This window comes from Halyomorpha halys, unplaced genomic scaffold, assembly GCF_000696795.3.
Source record: "Halyomorpha halys isolate HHAL.00 unplaced genomic scaffold, Hhal_1.1 Scaffold2137.1, whole genome shotgun sequence".
Taxonomy (NCBI): domain Eukaryota; kingdom Metazoa; phylum Arthropoda; class Insecta; order Hemiptera; family Pentatomidae; genus Halyomorpha; species Halyomorpha halys.
Window position 1 is genome coordinate 234,642 of NW_027115953.1, and position 19,304 is coordinate 253,945.

Sequence of the window (19,304 nt, forward strand, 5' to 3'; positions counted from 1 at the left end):
TAATAGAGCAAACTCTTTATTGGTGCGGGCACCTTAATTTTCAATGTAAAAAACGTTTAAAATGTTATTATAGGACGAAGATGACCCGGTGGCCGAAAAATCTAAAACCTTTTAAATAAATGATATATACATCTTACACCTCAGACTATGTTTTATACCTCAAGTTGATCAATCAACAATGTATTTCAGTACACGTTTTATAAGGTTTCCACTATTTACAAATATATTAAAAAAGTTAAGGTTTGATAAATATATATATATTTTTTTTTTACACCAGATTCCGAACTTATACCCTATCATGTTAAACAAACATATGTATGGGTAGGTAGTAACAACAATTCGCCTACAACAGCAAAGGTCATCAGAGAAACAAAAGGTGCTCCTTTCTTACCTTGACTAAAAGAACAAAGGAAACTGAATAGATAACTTGTCCAAAAGTGTTTTTAACAGATAGGTTAATTAACCTACTTGATCAAGTATGCAAGATTAATTGTTTTATTTTATAATTATTAGTATATTCTCTATCAATTCCGGCAAGTGAACATTTTTACAAACCTTGTCTTAGGCTGTGATATCTTATAATGCAAAAAATATCAATAATACGATTTTAATACTTCCAGCAATCAACTTATTTTAGAGGGATCTCGTCTCAACAGTCCTTTACTAAGGTACGAAATGTCTCTAGAATGAACCATTTTTTAGTTTAAACGGTACGAAATTTATTTCCGGAGGTAATAGTTATCACAGCAAAAAACATGAAACATGTGTTACAAAAAAAAAAAAAAAAAAAACGAACTAGCGCGACAAACTAACTAATTTAACAATTAGGGGTAAATACAAGTCAAGTTCGGTTATACTTAACCATCAGAAATTCATAGAGAACCGTTTTACTAACTATAGGTTCAAATTCGAAGGTATTACTAATTAGAAGTTAGTAATTAATAATGAACTATCATTTTTATAAACTTTAAAAGTTTTATAGAAAACAATTAATGTTAGAACTTCTCATAATAAAAATGACAGAAAAATCACTTAATATATCTATATATATTTAAGGAAAGGTCCATAAACAAAAATATTTATAAGATAAGAACAACTCGCTTAGGAAAACGATCCAGAATAAAATAAGCCACTACAGCAAGCTGTGCGCCATGTGTAAGGTTTAAGGGGAAGGGGACTTGGAAGGACCCCTCATTCATGCCGGCGAACAGTGCGCCCCCTTCAACAATTTCCAGGATTTTCCAGCCAAGACCAACCAGTAAGGTTTGTCAATAACCTTACATCAACCTCAATTATTTACTCCAAGAAGTAATTGGCATGAAGTTGATAATAAAAAATTTATAACAAATCAAATCAATACATCTTTAATTTCATAAAAGACAAAAGTATCAACTAGATGATACATTTTAAAAATTGTACCTACAACAAATATCAATTTAATAAAAATAAATTATCATACGTTAATCTCCTCTCCTTTAATATAAAAATCACCAATAAAATCACATATAAAGGCCCAAATAAGTTTTTTTTATAAAGAAAAGTAACTGATTTACAAAAAATCATGACAGTTGAAATAAAACCATTTCTATATTTACTAACGATAAAGGTCTCTGGAGACATGCTGAAGTCGATTAGAAAATACAAAATAATATGAGATAAAAGAAACTGGAAATAAGTAAATACTTTCATGTTTGGGGTGAAAGTGACTCACCACTATGTTCTGTGAAAATATTGGATCCTTGTTGTCTGCCATCCTTTGACACTCTAGGTTTGTGTCTCGTTGATCGGACAGTAAGAGATCCTGGGTTCAGACCGCGCTCTTTTGCTTGTTGGGCTCCCATCTTCTGAGGAATAACACCATTCCCCAGTCCGGCTACAGACCAACCAGTTGTCGGCTGTGCCCAACTGAGGACATTTTATGCACTGGATCTTTTGATAATTACATATTTAAATACACCAAACATTGAAAGTCGATCTCTTATCCTCCAAAAAACAAAATACATAGATATTACTCGTCAAAGTTGAGTAAATAACGGCGAAATCACACACAAACATGAAACATACTCCTATCACTCCGCCATGTTTAACAACTTGACGTCGATTATTTAGTTTTCAGCTTAAACACACAGTAGCGCTAGAAGCGTAATAATCAGCTGATGCATTCCCGCCACGGTACACTTGTTAGGAATTGTATTTACTGATTTTTTGGTTAATTTTGTTTTAAAATTGCTTGATAAATGGCTGAACGCGTTGAGGACTTAAATTTACCGGCTTCGGTTGTGACAAGAATTATTAAAGAGTGCTTGCCGGATGGAGTAAATGTTTCTAAAGAGGCTCGAGTTGCTGTGGCGAGAGCTGCTTCAGTTTTTGTTTTATATTTAACTTCTACTTCTAATAACCTTGCCACACAGGCTAATAGAAAAACAATATCAGCTAATGATGTTTTTAAGGCCTTGTCTGAAACAGATTTTGAATTTTTCGTTGAACCGCTAAAAGATGCCCTGGAAGGTTAGTGCACTACTATTCATCTGATTTATTTGCATGTTTTTTTATCCTATATCTAGTCTAAGAAGCCACTAAGATGTTAAAAATACATCGTTACAGAAAATATTGCTTGTGTAGTGAGTAATTAATTAAAATGAGTAAAAAACACCATTAATTGTTACTAAGAGTTAAGACTTTAAACAATAAGTACGAAGTAAAGCAGAAATTCATAACATAGTGAGTCGATAAATGGTTGCTTGCAAGAGATTTCCACCAAAATCCCTTCTAAAGTTTACATATGTATAAACCCATTCAGCCCAGTTGTTGGTTATTACTTAACTCCATAAAGTTGTGAGGTATGAATTCTGCTAATGCGCTAATCTACCCCTAAAGTTTTTGCAACAAATTATAGAATAAAAAACTTTATGTAAAATCAAAACATTTTATTTATTTAAAGTAGTCAATCAGATTTCAGTGGAAAATGGGCCGATATGGAATTCAATATAGATTCAAAACAGTCTATATTTTCTTTCACCTGATCCTGTCGCTATACGAACTCTGATAAATAAGATTACAAATGATATCTCGCCATCTGCCTTTGTCTCTTGTTCCTCCATTTAGCACTACCCCACATTCTCTCAACTGTTTGTGTATGAACTCCTGTATCAGGATCAATAAAATTGTGTTTATGATTACCCTTAGCATGTAGGAATCCTTCTTTTATTATTGTATTTGTTTGGTAACCTTTACAACTGTCAGAATAAATTATGCTATCATCTGTAATGTTTTCAATAATTTTATCAAGAAGGGTAGAGCCCGTTCTATTAGGAACAGTGATAACAAACGAATCTTCTATTTCTCTACATATACCACCAAACATCCACTGTTTGGGTAATACTCAACCACAATTATTTTTACAATTAGTAAACAAACTTTCATCATTTTCCACAATGCAATTGGATGGTGTATTTTTTCCAAACACGTATTTTCATAGCGTTAAAAATCAGTAAACAACAAGGCAACTAGAAACCAATGATAACTTCGTGCAAGTACGAACAAGAAGATTTCTGTGTGCTAACAACTGCAGTGGCGTTAATACGTAAGAACCAATTGTGATTTAGGAGGTTCCTTATGTAAAAAAGTTTTATATATCACTTTAAAAAAGCAAAGAATTACAATTTAGAATTGGGTGTATACTCCTAGTTATAGATTTGAATGATTTTCTAGTTCATGTCTTGCCGATTCAGTAGTAGATTCCTGTTATTAGGCTAAAACTCTTTCATTACTAACTCTTATATTGAGAAAGATTGCTCAGAATACTTTTGTGAAGGAAGAAGAGTTAAATGAGAATCATGAGCATACACCTCTTGTAAATAGCCCAAATGATACACTGATTCAATGTGTCATACATGTTTTGTGTCTGTTTCAAATACTACTTCTGACTGTCCAGACCATGCGCAGTACAGGCTTTAGAAAGGAAAAACCTATACCACGCATGCTCTGTGAAGTCAAAAGTGGTTGTTGTTACAGACCTATTGAATAAAGCTCTAATATCAGACAAACTATTATTATAACCGGGTAGGACAGGAAGGACAGATACTGCCTCTATTTCAGACTTCAGATTCTCAGAGATACAACATTTTATTACTGCTTGAATTACTGTAAAAATAAAACAAAGAAAAGTGTGTGACAAATTTTGAGTCAGTTGTGAGATGAGGTATTTCTTTTTTGTTGTTGGTTTGCCACCATTTCCACTGTTTATGGATTAAAAAAAAAAGTATGTGTGTACAACAAAGCATGAGGACATTATTTACACACTGTCAGCACGTTTTAGTTTTGGAAAAACAATATAAAAAATGAATGTTCTTTATCAATAGATTTCTAAATTTAATTTCTTTATTTGTCTGCTTGAATATGTTGAATGACTTGTTATTAAAAAAAAAAAAAAATGTAATTATGGTCCAAAAACCTACTTTTCTTTAACATAGGCAGTTATAACTATGTTTCAAGTTATTTAAAAGTTTTTGTGATCATTTCATCTGACAAAAACAAATCATTTTCCTTGATGACACTTAGGGTTTGTAAGAAATAAACAATGTACATTTTATTTTTATTATTGGCCCTGTATACTATCTGCTATTGGTATTTGTGGGATTAAAACCACTTCCAATTTTCATTTTGAAAGTTTGAAATTTCCTTTCCTTTATTTTTAAATCTCTTATCGATCATTGCTTTCAAAAATATCCAGTTTATTTATTTGTATGTTATTCTTTGCATTAAAATAACTTGCTGACATTTGATATAAATGAGACCTTGAAAAATATATATTTCACTAGTCTCTAATAAATTGTTTCTTCCACAGTTTCTTGAGCTGAGAAACTGAATTGTCTCAAGTCCTTGAGCTAAGATTAGAAGTTCCTTCTATTTGTAATATATTGGATATTCCCTTTTTTAGTAATGTTAGACCTTTTTATTCCATATGAATTGATGGTTACACAGCTGCTTAAAAAATAGTTGATGAAGTCAAGGACAAATCTGGCATTACTATCTCAACTGAATTTCTTTCAAGATTGATCTAGTGTGGACAAACTAATTATTTACATACTCTTAACAGTAGTAAATATAAATATACACTTAATAGAAGTATATACATATCTACACTTAGCAGAAGTAAATACAGATCTACACTTAGCAGAAGTAAATACATATCTACACTTAGTAGAAGTAAATACATATCTACACTTAGTAGAAGTAAAAATATATCTACACTTAATCGAAGTAAATACATGATAATAAAACATTTTAGTGAAAAATGTATATGGACATCTTCCCTAAAATCCTTTAACTTAGTTTTTTTTTAATGATCCCTTAAGTATGTATGATTTCTTATTATACATAACTTTTAAACTATAAAAATTTAATTTTTTTCAACTTAATTATTCATGTTAACTTTTAAGTGATTCAAGTTATCTAGTTTTTCACAATAGTACTGAATATATCCTTATATGAACGTCCAAATAGGTATCTAATCCTTAATTTTTTGAGAATTTTTCCTACATTCTGAATGTAATGTTATGTGGAAACTTTTATTTATTTCCTTCCTTTCTCGTCTCCGGAATATGAGTTTTGGTAGAGAAAGGCACTTGCCACCTCTACTGATAACTTTATATCAAAATTCTTATTCATTTTCCTTAAAGGAGGTTAAAATTGTTTTGGACCTGCTGCCTTTTACCACCAAAATACAAAAGCTTGATAGTTGTTATTACAGATTAAGAACCAAGAGAAATCATTCTCTGTGATGTCATAAAAGTCCAGTTTCTTCAGTAGCTTACTCCTTATTGCTTGAAATGTGTTGCAGGCCATGATGCTATACTTAGTAGAACTCCACATTTAGGTGTCAAAGTGGGTTAATGTCATACCTGTAAGCATAGAGTTTGGCATGGAATCCTCTATGTCCTGTGATAAATTGTTTCATCACTTCAATAGTGTCCTCTGAATTATTCTTTTCCATTTTCTTGGATTTCGTATAAACCTTTCGTGAAAATTCTCCTGAAGATTTGCTTAGTCTTCTCGTAGGAGGTTGAAAGGTACTTTCCTCAACATAACCTAGAAAAATACGAAAATTTAGGAAAGTTTATTTTGATTTTTTTAGTTACGACTTTTGGCAGTCTCACGTAGGAAGATCTCAACTTGAACAAAATATTTTAATTACTTTTTCTTTTTACTACTCCTGGTTTTCTCCAAAACTGAGTAAAGAAATATGAATTTAGCGTGAAAGTTGCCATCTGGCATTTGTCCCCTCTCTGTCATGATCTACTTTTTCTGTTTATAAAACTTAATATTAGTGCAAATCATTTATATTTATACTCTTTATAATAAATTTGTCATCGCTTGTTGCAGCACACAAGAAAGTTTTACAAGAAAAGAAGCTAAGAACAGCAGAGAAATCACTCGATGATAAAGAAGTCTATGGTGAAATAAATGGAAAGCATAACAGCAGTGCCATTGAAGTTGAAGAGGAAGAGGAACAAGAAGAAGATAATTGATATGATCTGTTATTTTAAGTTATTGCATTAGCTGGTGAGAAAGGAAAATATGTACATAGTTGTTTTGAATTGTTTACTGTTACAGTTTTTATTAAAACAAAAAATATTTTTTTCAAGATTTATTTGTCTTATATGATATCTTCCTACAGATATTAATAAATTTAACAGAAAAAACATTCTAAACTCATTTGACACAATAAATTTGTTGATTTGTCAATGCTAAATTTTAAAACAGTTGCAAATTTTACTCTACTTAGGTGTTTGGCACTCTTACATCCATTGCTATGTATTAATTTTGATGATTGCTAAAGTATAATTAAACTTTTTTTAAAAAAAAAAAGAAGGTTTTTCATGAAACAAGGTTAATAAAGCAAAACTCAGGTTTGGTAATGTTTATTAAGCATTATAAATATGGTCGATTGTAAAAATACCTCCATGTTTTAGGAAATTCATGTTCCTAATTCTTACTAATTTCATTTATCCATTCATGCTGGTGAATCATCAGTAATAAAAAATTGCTACTTGTTGCCAAAGGCCACAAATCTTGCTTCTAGAAATGGCAAAAGGATCGAAAGTTGCTTGGCCTAACTTTTATTGGTTGGCAGAGCTGAGAGAATTCCATTATAAAGCAAGACCATAATAATTTCCTTTTTATAAGAATTATGGCTGGGCAAAATTACTCAGTTCATTTTATTTTCATATTTTAATCAAAAGCATAAGAAAATTCATGTTAAAATGAATTTTTTAAAAATAATTACTACTACCAAGGTACTTATTAGTTTTAATTGTTGAAATAGATACTTTTTTTTTGGCAATAGGTAACAGGTATAGAACACTATTGTTTATTAATTTAAAAAATATAAAATAAATTTAAAAATGAAAGGTTTAAAGCTGTATGTTTGTGTCTGAATCGCACATCATACAAAACATATTTCTTATCACGAGTTTGCTTTCTTTTAACTTAAATACTTTAATGCGGACTAATGATATTATAATAGGTAAACATAATGTGATAAAATGTTATAGAATTTATTTTTTAATGAATAAATAATTTTAAATAATCTATACTTGACTAGATACACTATCTTCTTACATTACATTTTGTGCTTTATCTTAAATATACACTATCTGTGCCTCTTGATTTTTTTAACTTTTACTATTATTTGTAAATAGTTGGAATTTACTCAGAACTATACAAGTAAAAAATGAGAATGATGAAAAAAGTGTGAACAATTTGGTATAAAATATTCAAAGAACATTTCAAGTAATAGAGAAGAACATAGTGTCACTAATTTACGACTAGATATAGAAAATGTCTTTTATAAAAACAATATGTGTTTTATACATAATTGTTTGATTTGACAATATAAACAATTTATTATAAATTAGTACTGATGCAGTAATATAATTAATATAAAATGCTTTTAACATTCCTTTATAAAAAAGTATGAAAAGTGCTATGAGGGTATAATATGAATTTTGGACTCAATTTCTCTTCTACAAAGTGGGCATTGCCTCATTTGTTGTGAACAAGGTTGGCAACAGCAGAGATGTCCACAAGGTACAAAGACAACTCGGCACTGAAATGAAAAAAAAAAAAATGAGCTTATTGACAATAATTAGTCTACATTGATTTTATGAAGGACCACTTCAATCCCTAATATTTTTATTAAATATGTAACAAAATTATGGGCAACAACAACAATAATCAAAAATTATATTTTTTTTTATTGTTTAAACCTATACTTTTTATTTGGTTTTTTCAACAACTTAAGACCACTATGATTGACATAGTCACGAATCTATATGATTCTAATGATAATTTTACTCAAATCACCTGTTTTTGTTACAGACTAACACTTTAACAATTATATACATAAAATTGTTATGCTTTGAAAAGACAATGGAACGATTAAGAGGAAAAATCAATTATATTCCATTTTTTTCTCCTACTGAGATTTTAAGAATAAAATATTCTCGACAGATTATATTTATATCAGATTAAAGCAATCAGAGATTTGAAATTTTAAAAAGTTTTCTTTAAATTTCAATTTTAAATACAACTCTAGTTATTCCCAGGTACTGTTTCTGTGTCATCCATTTATGTTAACTTATTGCACTCCATCTCAGTTGAGAACAGACATAATACACAAAAAACTCCAGGACTATTAAATCAACTGTCACTGATGTGGTGACATACCTGTTATGTTTACTTGATTGTTTTTTATAAAAATTTTGTATATATTTTATATTTTTTGAAGGAGGGAAAAGGGACAATGTGGATTTCATTTCATTTATGGATTGTTAGTTCTTCAGCTTTTTGAAGTTGTTGATTGTAATTGATAGTAAAAGCGTGATAAAAAATATCACAGTAAATTTGGAATTAGTGTCTTTAAAAACTTAACTTATGATATCTGTACCAAAGAATTAAAAAAAAAAAAAAATATGAATAATTACCCTAAGCTAATGAACCATTATTAAATTGATAGAATCCACATTCTCTCTTCTAAAAAATAATAATTATATTATGAGATGAAGATAGTTGACCCTAGATATATAAGAGGAGAAAATGGCCGGGGATTGCAGTCAGCAGAAAAAACACAAATAAACAAAAGAATTATTTATTAGTGTTTTTTCTGCTGACCGCACCCCCTATTACAATACATATAACTAAAAAGATCATATAAAAGAGACCATGTAAGTACATAAGTTGTGTTGTATTGGTGACAATGGAGTAAAAAGGGTAGTCACTTAAATATAAATTTTAGGTCAGGACTTGGAAATATGAATAAATCTTTTAAGTTACAAAAATCGATGAAATCATACTTTGATATGAAAACATTTAAAAGCTTTGAACGTGTTTGGCTATATCGAAATAGATAATAAAGATAAAGAGACTTTATAAAGTATTGAATAGAGTGGTCACATGAGATAAGCGAGATATCCTAATCACAATATTCAAACTAAATTTTTTAAATCCTAGCTAAATGTTACCTGAACAAAATGCATAAACTCAGAAGAAAATTTGAGTTGTTATAGGATGACTGTATTATTAATGGATCCAAAATACATATAATTTCAAAGTGTATAATAAAATTAAAAAATAACACATGGATAACTGGAGTCCTTCCATACACAATAATAGACAAAATAGAATAAATTTTAAATCAAATATTGACCAGATAGCTATAATTATATTTTCTGTAAAACAAAACATCATCTAACAACTACAAAACCCGTTTTTAAAAAAATATTTTAGTTTTAATGTTCCCATTTTTATTCAACAAAATGTTATCATGATTAGCAATAATAACATAATGCAGAAATTAGATAAAGCATCACTTAAATAATAATAGTACTTCTAAGATGAGTTTGTCTCTGGGTAAAGGATGAAGAAAGGTGAGTAGTGGCAAACTAATTTTAGACGTACGATACTTTATGTTAAACCAGTAAGATTTTTCGATCAAAAAGAATTATATAAATGCTAATCTTGATCAGATGGATTGATATGAAAACTATTCAAATATTTTTCCATTCAAAAGTTTTTTAAATTATGCTTGAGCTCATGGTCACCACATACCTCTAAAATATTATTTTTTAAAAATAAATGTGTTATTTATAAGAGGATTGAAAAAATGGGCTGGACAATCTTTTTATAAGTTTTGTCTATAAATGTCAATAAGTTTTGAGATTATGCTTTTTTTTATTATACCTAAATGTATCAATATAAAATTTATTAATTTAGAATTAGATATCTCATTATCATAAAAATTAAGAACCTTTACCACAACAGATGTAGTAGAACTGTCAGCCTGGAAGTTAAAGAGTCCTGCTGAGCTAATTAACTTACATAAAAATGTTAATACTGAAATTATAATTATTAAGTTTATTTACCTGCGCTGCCATACAAACAACACATTCTGACTCATACTCAGTTGAAGGACTAGGAGCAGAAGGGATCTCTTCAAAGGGTGCTGAAGGTACAATCAGATCTGATAAGTAAGATCTCACAGCCTTTAAAATAGCTTGTGCTTCCTCTTCAAGCTCAATACCCTCCTTAAAAAAAAAATGAAAAGGCCGATTGTTTGAATTTTTTTGTAAGTAGAGTGTAGGAAAAAATAGATTGTAAAAGTTAATTAGAGTAATTTTGGATAGAGAGGGGAAACTTGTAATAGATGTTTGTTAGTATGTGTAATCACTGAGTGGTATAATGTATCCTGATGTGTGTAAAATTTTCTTAGTATTTTTGACTTGATTTTATGAATCGACCTGCTTTTACAGAATCCTCAAGCTTCTGCTAAAGCTAAAATGTTTAATAGTTATACAAATATTTATCTAAAAAATGCATACACATTGTTTTTACAACAAAATTAGAATTATTTACATAATTGTTGAATTGACCAAGGAACCAACCTTCATAAGTTGGTCTAATGTTAGCTCATTCAAGTCGAGGTTCATGAGCAATGGAAGATGTTTGGGTAGTCCAGCGAGCACAACCAATCTTACAAGAGCAGGATCAAGCACAGCCTGTGATTCAAGGAGTTTTTGATATTGCACTAGCCAATAGTCCTCTTCTCCATGAGCAACAACTTCCATCCTACGCAGCATGTCCAATAGTTGGCTTTTCCTTGCTTCTCTTTGTTCAAGTACATCCATTAGCAGCTCTGACAGCTGAGCACGCTTTTCTGACAGTTCATTCTGTTAAACAATGAATGATGAATATCTTAAGAAAATACTTTTTTATTTATATTTGGTGCTTTTAGGATAGGCAGATTTTATTTGAGCAGGTAAGTAGTCAAGAGGAATAAATGATAATTTTGTGAATAAGATTTTTTCCTTATTACTTTTGACATAATAGTGAAATTATCGATAGTAATCAGTAAAATAATGATAATTTCACAATTTTGTCAATATTGAAGCATATATTGGGTTCAGACACAGGTAAATTGGAGAAATTCTTGTTTATAAAATTGTCACTTGTACTCCTTTTTGTGATTAAAAAGTAATTTTTTAGATCATATGGTATTTTTGAAAATGAGTAATTTTATGACAGACAAGTACATCACATTATAACTTAGTAAAACATAAAATACCAAAATTTCACCATATAGAAATGTAAAACTGTATTAATATTATAGAGAAATAAAACCTGAAATTCACTTCTTGCAAAGATCAAAATTTACATCATATACTCTATACCCTCAACAATTAAATATAATAATTTCAATATGAACTTATAACACCACTGAATATTTATTCATTCCCCCATCCCATCATGTTTATTAAGATGGGGTATCAAACAGATTACATTTTCTAGAACCTTCCCACACAAGAAGATCAAAATTGATTCATTGTATTCACCATGTCAATCCTCTCAAGCCAAATTCTTGCACTTTTGATGAGAGTGATGATGGGCCAACAACAATTACAAGAGTGGTCTGAAAATTTTCCGACCTAACAAAAATATAAGACATTTTTTCTGAATTTTTTTTTTTATTTTTCAACATAGTCTCCTTGTAACTCTACTCACTTCTCCCAGCGACGCTCTTATCTCTGTAACCTGTCCAAAAAGTACTCAGCGTTTTTCTCTGCAAAATAACTGTTCAAGAAGGTGATTGCCTCTTCATTTGATGAAAATCTCTATCCTCTGAGCACTATTTTTAGATGAGGGAACAAAAAGAAGTCACTTAGGGCTAGAACTGGTGAGTAAGGCTCAAGCATTTCAAAACATAATTCGTGGATTTTCGCCATGGCAACCGCTGAGGTGTGAGATGGTGCGTTGTCTTGGTGAAACAGGATTTTCTTTTTCTGCAAATGTGGCCATTTTCCCGCAAGTTCGGCCTTCAGCTTGTCAAGTAATGATGGGTAGTTTGCTCCTGTAATGGTTTATGCTTGAAGAAGTTTGTTGCGGTCAGCAAAGAACAACATAAATAAACAAAACCATATTTATTTATTTTATTAGGCATAAAATAAATAAATATGGTTTTGTGGCATAAAATAAATAAATATGGTTTTGTTTATGGGCATAAAATAAATAAATATGGTTTTGTTTATTTATGTTGTTCTTTGCTGACCGCACCCCCCCGACAAACTTCTTCAAGCATTAATCTACGGTCAACTATCTACACCTCATTGTAATGGTTTATTTTTTTTGAAGATAGTTGATTAAAATAACTCCATGAATATCCCAAAAAACAGTCACCATCATTTTCCCCGCTGAGAAAACATTTTTTGGAGCTGGTTCTCCCTTTCCAGTCCACTGTTTGGACTGTATTTTTGTTTCAGATGTATCTAAGTTTCATCTACAGTAATTAATCAGCACCGAAACTCGAATATTGCGCCCCAAACTGCGCCAACAGAGCGTTGGAAATGTTCATTCAAACACATTTTTAGTCTAACGTGAGCAAATGCGGCACCCAATGTGCGGACAGTTTTCTCATATCTTTACAGAGATAGGAGCATCGTTGGGAGAAGTGAGTAGAGTTACAAGGAAACTATGTTCAAAAATAAAAAAAAAATTCAGAAAAAATGTAATGTATTTTTGTTAAATCGGAAACTTACCACTCTCATATTCGGCCAACAGGGCCTCAAATTTGTTTTAAGTAATGAATCTAGTGCCAAAGACTTTTTTTATTATAAAAACAGGTTTTTAAGAAGATACCATGCAAGAGAATTGTTTTATTTAAACAATAATATAACTCAATGAATTTCTTTATCTCTTTCCTCTATAGAATCTAATTCTGGCAGAACATTACGAGAGGTAATAACACAATTTTTTAAGCTTAATAAATGAGGGTAAATAGGAGTCCCACTTCTAAAAGACTGTTATCACCCACATAAATTAAACTAATAAATTAAATGAATTCGCATTACAAATTAATAAATTTGAAAAACATTCTGCAGCATATTTGTATCTCAAGAAGAAATGACATGCATATACAAATCATTTTCTCAATCACTAAACATTGTCATAAGAAATTCAAATCAACATAGCTTTTAGCTGTGTTTTTCATAAGCTATAGTGAATGTAAGCTCAGTTTTGACGTGACCCAATACTGATGTCTTTCTTGCCTTTAGGCTCACAGAAACTAATTTTAACATAATAATAGTTTTAGAATTTCTAAAAGACCAAGCTTACCTCTCTGTAAAATTTCTTTCTTTTGAGTTCATGATCTTACCTATTTCCTAAGTTAATAAATGATATGAAGCACAATTAATAGTCTTGGTTGACTGATAATGATACCTCAATTCACTTTGATTGTAATCCATCAGATTCGTAAGATATAGATAAAATTACACAATTCCTAATTTCAATGAATTAATAATCTCATGGTTGACAGTGTATACTGACAGCGGGAAATTTAAAAATAAAAATCAATTAATAAACATACAGTTATTTGACTAGTGTCCATACGGGCCTTCTTCATTTCTGCTGCTGTGAGATGTTTCAACTGTCTTTCAATAATTCCAAGTTGTGCTCTGAGCCGACCAGATTCAAGATCAGAACGTTCAAGAAGCATGGCAACAGCTGCTTCCTGTTCTGATGTATCCCATGCTAGCGGTCTTTCTTGAGCAGCAAGTAACTGGGAAACTTTGCTATCCCATTCCGCTTCTCTGTACAAGATGAAAATAAATAAAATAGGCTAATAAATTATATTTATAGAAAGGGTAAACAGTAATCATCTAAAGGTTACCTGATCAAAGAGTCTTTAATGGTTTGTGCTCTAGCTTCTTCATAATCTAATAGTTTTGATCGCTCATTTTTCAGAAGATTTTCCATGTCACCTAAAAATAAAACACAGAAGATAATACAAATGATAAAACATGAGGCCTGTAATACTGAACACTGTTAAATCCATTTTTTTTAAATTAGTTTTTTTTGCGTTACAATTCCTTTTTTAGATTCCCTAAACATGGCAAAATTTTGAAAAAGTGGCAACTATCAGAAGATTTCAAGAAAGCCTCAAAAGAAGCCAAAATTCCATAATTTTTTTTTATTTAAAAAAGAAGAAACATTAGTTATTGTTGTGAAGTCCGAGAGGGTTTTATAACAAAAGACAAACAGTGTGTGTTTCTAGTGGATGCCAACAGCCAACAGACCTTAAACAAAGAAAACAACATGATTGTCACACTGCCAGAAGTAATGTTGCCATTAACAGTGATGCTTTATTCATAATTGTACTTACAAATGGTTTAGGTTACAAACAAACAATTTTAATCACAAATAAAATAATAAAACATTTTCTACAACAGTTTCCTACATTCCTCGCAAAAACAGGAATGTTATACTATTATTTGGTACTGCAAGAGAATGAAAAAGTTCCTAAACATGTTAGGCTATTTGAATATTTATTCTTTTAATATTCTTTTCTCTGTCTTTGAAGTTATGTTTTACTAACTGACACTGGTTTTTCTTTTCATGACTAATTTTTATTATTTAAGTTCATATGTGCCAAAGGAGGTGTTTTGCATTACTTGTGTAATTTGATTGTTGTATTATTTTCTCTTCCTGATATGGAAGGTTAAAAATACCACACATTAATTATATTATTTCAAAAATTTTTCGAGACCAGGTAATATTTATCAATAAATCAATTTAATATCCAATACAGTCTCAACACTATTTATTTATTTGTCCTACGTTTCGGCCCTTCTAGCCATCCTCAGGGACATCTAAACATTTAACAGCTTATATTACAACTTCAATTTTAAACATTTACAATAACATTATTATTTATTATACAATATAACATACCTTCAACATAAATGTTGACCACTATACATCGATAATAACTGACAAGGAAAAATTCTATTGAAAATAACTGTCATAATAATTTTAACTTACTCAATATTTCCTTCTTCTTAAGGTCTCCATTTAAATTCTGTTGAAAAATGAGACGCTCAGAAGCTCTATCAATCTCCTGCTGTTGAAAAATGGACCAAGGTTCTCTATAGGCATGATTCATATCCAACATCTTGTCAATTACATTATCAGCCTCCAATTCAGCTGTAAAAAAGAAATTTTAAATGGTATGGACCTATAATTGAAGACCAGACATCATCAACGAGCTAAATAACAAAAAACATAAGTTTGATCTAAGAAGCTAGTTAAATCCATTTCCAACAAGTTAAAAAGCTTTCTGAACTTTGGAGGTACTAGAGAAAGTAACAGGCTTCTTGCTATTGTTGTCCCTTCCATTATGTTATATGCAGTTCCGATTTGGCATTGGGAGGCTGCAGATTCCGGGAGGTGGACTCGCAGGTTAATATCCGATGTGAGTTCGTGGTATGGCCACCAGCATGGTGAGGTGGATTTTTACATAACCCAATTTTTGACTGGACATGGATGCTTTAGAGCCTACCAGTACCAATTCAAACTGGACAACACCGCAGAATGCCCTGGATGTCAGACTCAAGGAAACAGCGGAGCATGTGTTTTTTGCTTGTATTCGGTTTGCTCAGGAGAGAAACGAATTGTAGAGAGTGTGTGGAGGACGCATCACACCACAAAATGTGGTGAGCTATATGCTTTACTCAGACCAGCATTGGAACGCAATGGAGAGATTCACCACAGTCGTCCACAAGAGGTTGAGAGAGAAAGAGAGGGCTAGAAGACGTGACTAGCATGGAAACGTGAAAACCATGCAAAGAAAGCGAGGTGGCACTCAGCCATTTCCCTTGATGAAGTAATGCCTAGTGGCAGTCCCATGAAGAGGAATGAACAGGTGTAGGGCAGTGGTTTTAGTGGGTAAAAATCCCATACACGGACAGGTACATATGGGCCTATTCGTGTCTTTTGAAGATTTCCACCAACCCTCGTAAAAAAAAACAACACACAGAGTGAACCCTTCATAAATGCAAAGTGTAATTAACTGATACAGTTTAAATCATTTTTTCTAAACAAAAGTTTCTATATTGCCTGGAGGTAATGAAAAGACAGATTAAATATTTTGACAATCAGTCAGTTAAGAAACTATGCACTTTATTTCTTTGCCAGATTTTTACATTTATTTTATTCCTTATAGAATAATAATAATATTAAGAAAAAAAACCATACACTTCCAAATTAGCATGATAATAAGCAACAAGATTATGGGTTGTTTGAGCTTTCAGTTATAATTCAAGTAAATTAGAAAAAAAAAATCAATTCATTAAAGAAATTACATAAAAAAAAAAAAAAAAATACACTAAAGCAAAACAAGATAGCTTTGTCATATTTTTATCACACAAAAATTCACATCCTAAATTAAATGAACATAATTCTCAGGCAATCTATTTGTTGAATCTTTCATTTTCAGTTAATTCTTATGATTGATACATTAAAATTTACTGATTTAAAATATATATATGTATATACCAAAAAAATGAAAATTGTAGTAAAAATGAAGCCTATTTTTTTCTTACAATCTGTGTTTTAATTGACCAAGTCCACCTTTTCTATTAACAACTGCTAATCCATCTCAGTAATGAAGGTAAAATAGGAGAGGGGAGCTTTGGCTGGGTTATCATTCTCCTCAATATTTTGAAAACCAAAAAAGTTGGGAAATCTGAAACTTACGAACCTACTTCAAACTAGGAACATTGTGGTAAAATATTGTTAAAAGAGTTTATTGTATTCAAAATTACTATTTAGAGAGGTAAATTTTCCAAAAATGCTCAGGAAAAAGGTGAAGTCATGTTTAAGCTTAAATTACATTTTAAAACTTTGACTGCACTGGTTGAAGACACAATATTGTAAAGGACTCTGAGGACGTATGATGATAAGATATCATCAAGGGAGGTAACTTTTCTACCTTGTGTTGGTAATGCAAGGGAGAGCTTCCCTTTCACCTTGAATTATGTTTAGTACTGTTCCAACTTCCACCAGCTATGATCATTCTCATGGAGCGGGATGGTTTTGATAGTTTCCATACCGATAAAGAGGAAAGAGTCCAGAGAGAAGAGAAAGAGTACAGTAGGTTCGGGTGAAAACATAAGGTATTCCCTACAAAGGTGATGCCAGGATCCTTCCTGGAGACCTGACCCCAAAGAATAAACAGAGTCTAATGTATTGTGATCCCCCTATAACTTACCCAAGGAAGGTCATTCCTGTTTTGGAAGGCAAACAACGGGCTCATCGCCACCAGAAGTACAAAATAAAGAAGAGAAGTAATGTTTTGTTCTGATGATGTATATTTAGTTTAGTTGTAGTTTATATTGTAGAAGTTGAGAAAGAAAGAGAGATTAGGAGGGAGAGCACAATATGGGGGTCATAGAGGTTGTAGATTCTCAGATGGGTGAGCTGGAAATTATCTCATTTTTAACACCCGCAGCCTCGTATTGAGACTTTAAATAGTCAGAAAAACCCAGAGACAATTGATCTACTTTCTTCAAGCCCAAATAACTAGTGGACTTCCCTGAGGTCTACACATTGGAAATATCTGAAGACAAGAGAAAGGAGTCAATAAGAAAGTGAAACCACTTTCTAAGTGGTACCCTTTTGAAAAGGGAAATGGTGTAAGGAAGTATAAGGAACGAGGAAGGTGGGGACAAGGAATTGAGGGGGGGGAGGGAAAGCGGCAGTTAGGCTTTAGAAATTTTGTTGTGGAGGTAGAAAAGGACAACTTGTGCTATTGTCTTGAAGCGGAAGTGGTCTGTCTGTGTGAACAAAAATAAGTGTGGAAGTTGACTGACACTCTTCCTTGTCCCACTCTCTATTGTTTCAGAGGACTCTATGTACGTTTCTGTTTAAAGTGTATTACACAGATTTATGTTTATCTCTGTGTATATTTATATATTTCTCAATACATTAATAAATTATTGATTTAGTTTAACGATATAGTTTAGCTTATGTTTGTCTGTTTATTGAAACAGGTTTTTGTTTATCTATATATTAAGTTTAATAAATTGTTGGTTCCTTATATATTCATATATTTAGTGGCATACATGGGTGATAATAATGTGTAGCCATGGTTAAAAAACAGGTTTTTAACCTTTATTTGGTTAAATGTTATATATATTATACAATGCTTATTTAAATTAAAAGAAAACAAAATTATCAACAAAAAAAATTGTGTTTTTAAGTGGTTTTCCAGGAGGTCAAATAAACTGAACAGGGATGAAATAAACTGTCATATGATATTTATTTTCTTTTGTTTAATGCAATTATTCAGTAATAATGATTGTACAAAAGATAACTGTACTATTTTTTAAATTTCTATTTATTAATAAAATAAAATAATTTCAAATAATACTACCAGAAACGTACATAATTAATAAAAAAAATAGTTGGGCCTTTAATATCACAATACCTTGTTTTATGTGTTCTATCAACTTCTCTCTTTCTGCTTCTTTCTTATTCTGAAACTTAAGGACTTCTTCTGCAATTTTCATTTGTTGTTTTTTTAAGTCTTCAACAAGCTGAAAAATTAAATAAATGTCTTACTTAACAAACTTGAGAACAAATTAATTTATAACTCTTTAACTTCACTAATAAATAAATTAATTTATAATGTATGACCCGGAGGGTTGTAAAAATGATAGAAATGTTGAAAACTGCAAATAATAATTTGTTCTGGTTACAATATTCTCCATATCTAGGTAGTAAGGAAAGTAAGAATACATTTTCTTAAAGGGATACGTGCTTAATTAAAAGAATCATTAAAACAATAATTTTGATAAATCAAACGTTTTGTATCATAATAAAATATATACCATATAATTGCACACAAAATCCTTCTGTTTATTTATCTAACGAACTCAACAGTGTTACACCCAATTCCTGGCTAGTATGTG

The 19,304-nt window shown here is 30.8% G+C and overlaps 3 protein-coding genes across 8 annotated transcripts in view; 1 reads left to right on the forward strand and 2 right to left on the reverse strand.

Moving 5' to 3' along the window:
* Abl (tyrosine-protein kinase Abl) overlaps positions 1–2,103 on the reverse strand; it is a 114,368-nt gene extending 112,265 nt beyond the window's left edge. For all 5 annotated transcript variants that reach the window (XM_014436880.2, XM_067052919.1, XM_014436875.3 and 2 more), the window contains exon 1: positions 1,712–2,103. In XM_014436880.2, the coding sequence (XP_014292366.1) occupies positions 1,712–1,841 (130 nt within the window). In that variant the 5' untranslated portion in view covers positions 1,842–2,103. The remainder of the gene's footprint in view (positions 1–1,711) is intronic.
* Positions 2,104–2,132: 29 nt separating this feature from the next.
* On the forward strand, positions 2,133–6,648 carry Chrac-14 (DNA polymerase epsilon subunit 3 Chrac-14). Its single transcript, XM_014436881.2, has 2 exons — positions 2,133–2,508; positions 6,385–6,648. Exons 1-2 carry the CDS (start codon positions 2,238–2,240, stop codon positions 6,528–6,530), a joined length of 417 nt encoding a protein of 138 aa, XP_014292367.1. The 5' UTR covers positions 2,133–2,237; the 3' UTR covers positions 6,531–6,648.
* Positions 6,649–6,907: 259 nt separating this feature from the next.
* LOC106691190 (E3 ubiquitin-protein ligase LRSAM1) overlaps positions 6,908–19,304 on the reverse strand; it is a 17,811-nt gene continuing 5,414 nt past the window's right edge. For both annotated transcript variants that reach the window (XM_014436883.3, XM_014436882.3), the window contains 7 exons: positions 18,821–18,929; positions 15,376–15,537; positions 14,225–14,315; positions 13,922–14,144; positions 10,944–11,228; positions 10,425–10,586; positions 6,908–8,110 (listed from right to left, as the gene is read on the reverse strand). In XM_014436883.3, coding sequence (XP_014292369.1) covers positions 7,988–8,110; positions 10,425–10,586; positions 10,944–11,228; positions 13,922–14,144; positions 14,225–14,315; positions 15,376–15,537; positions 18,821–18,929 — 1,155 coding nt within the window. In that variant the 3' untranslated portion in view covers positions 6,908–7,987. The remainder of the gene's footprint in view (positions 8,111–10,424; positions 10,587–10,943; positions 11,229–13,921; positions 14,145–14,224; positions 14,316–15,375; positions 15,538–18,820; positions 18,930–19,304) is intronic.

Coding starts and splice junctions, on each gene's coding strand:
- Chrac-14 (XM_014436881.2), top strand. CDS start 2,238: ATGGCTGAACGCGTTGAGGACTTAAATTTACCGGCTTCGGTTGTGACA. Junction 2,509..6,384: donor GCTAAAAGATGCCCTGGAAG/GTTAGTGCACTA, acceptor CGCTTGTTGCAG/CACACAAGAAAGTTTTACAA.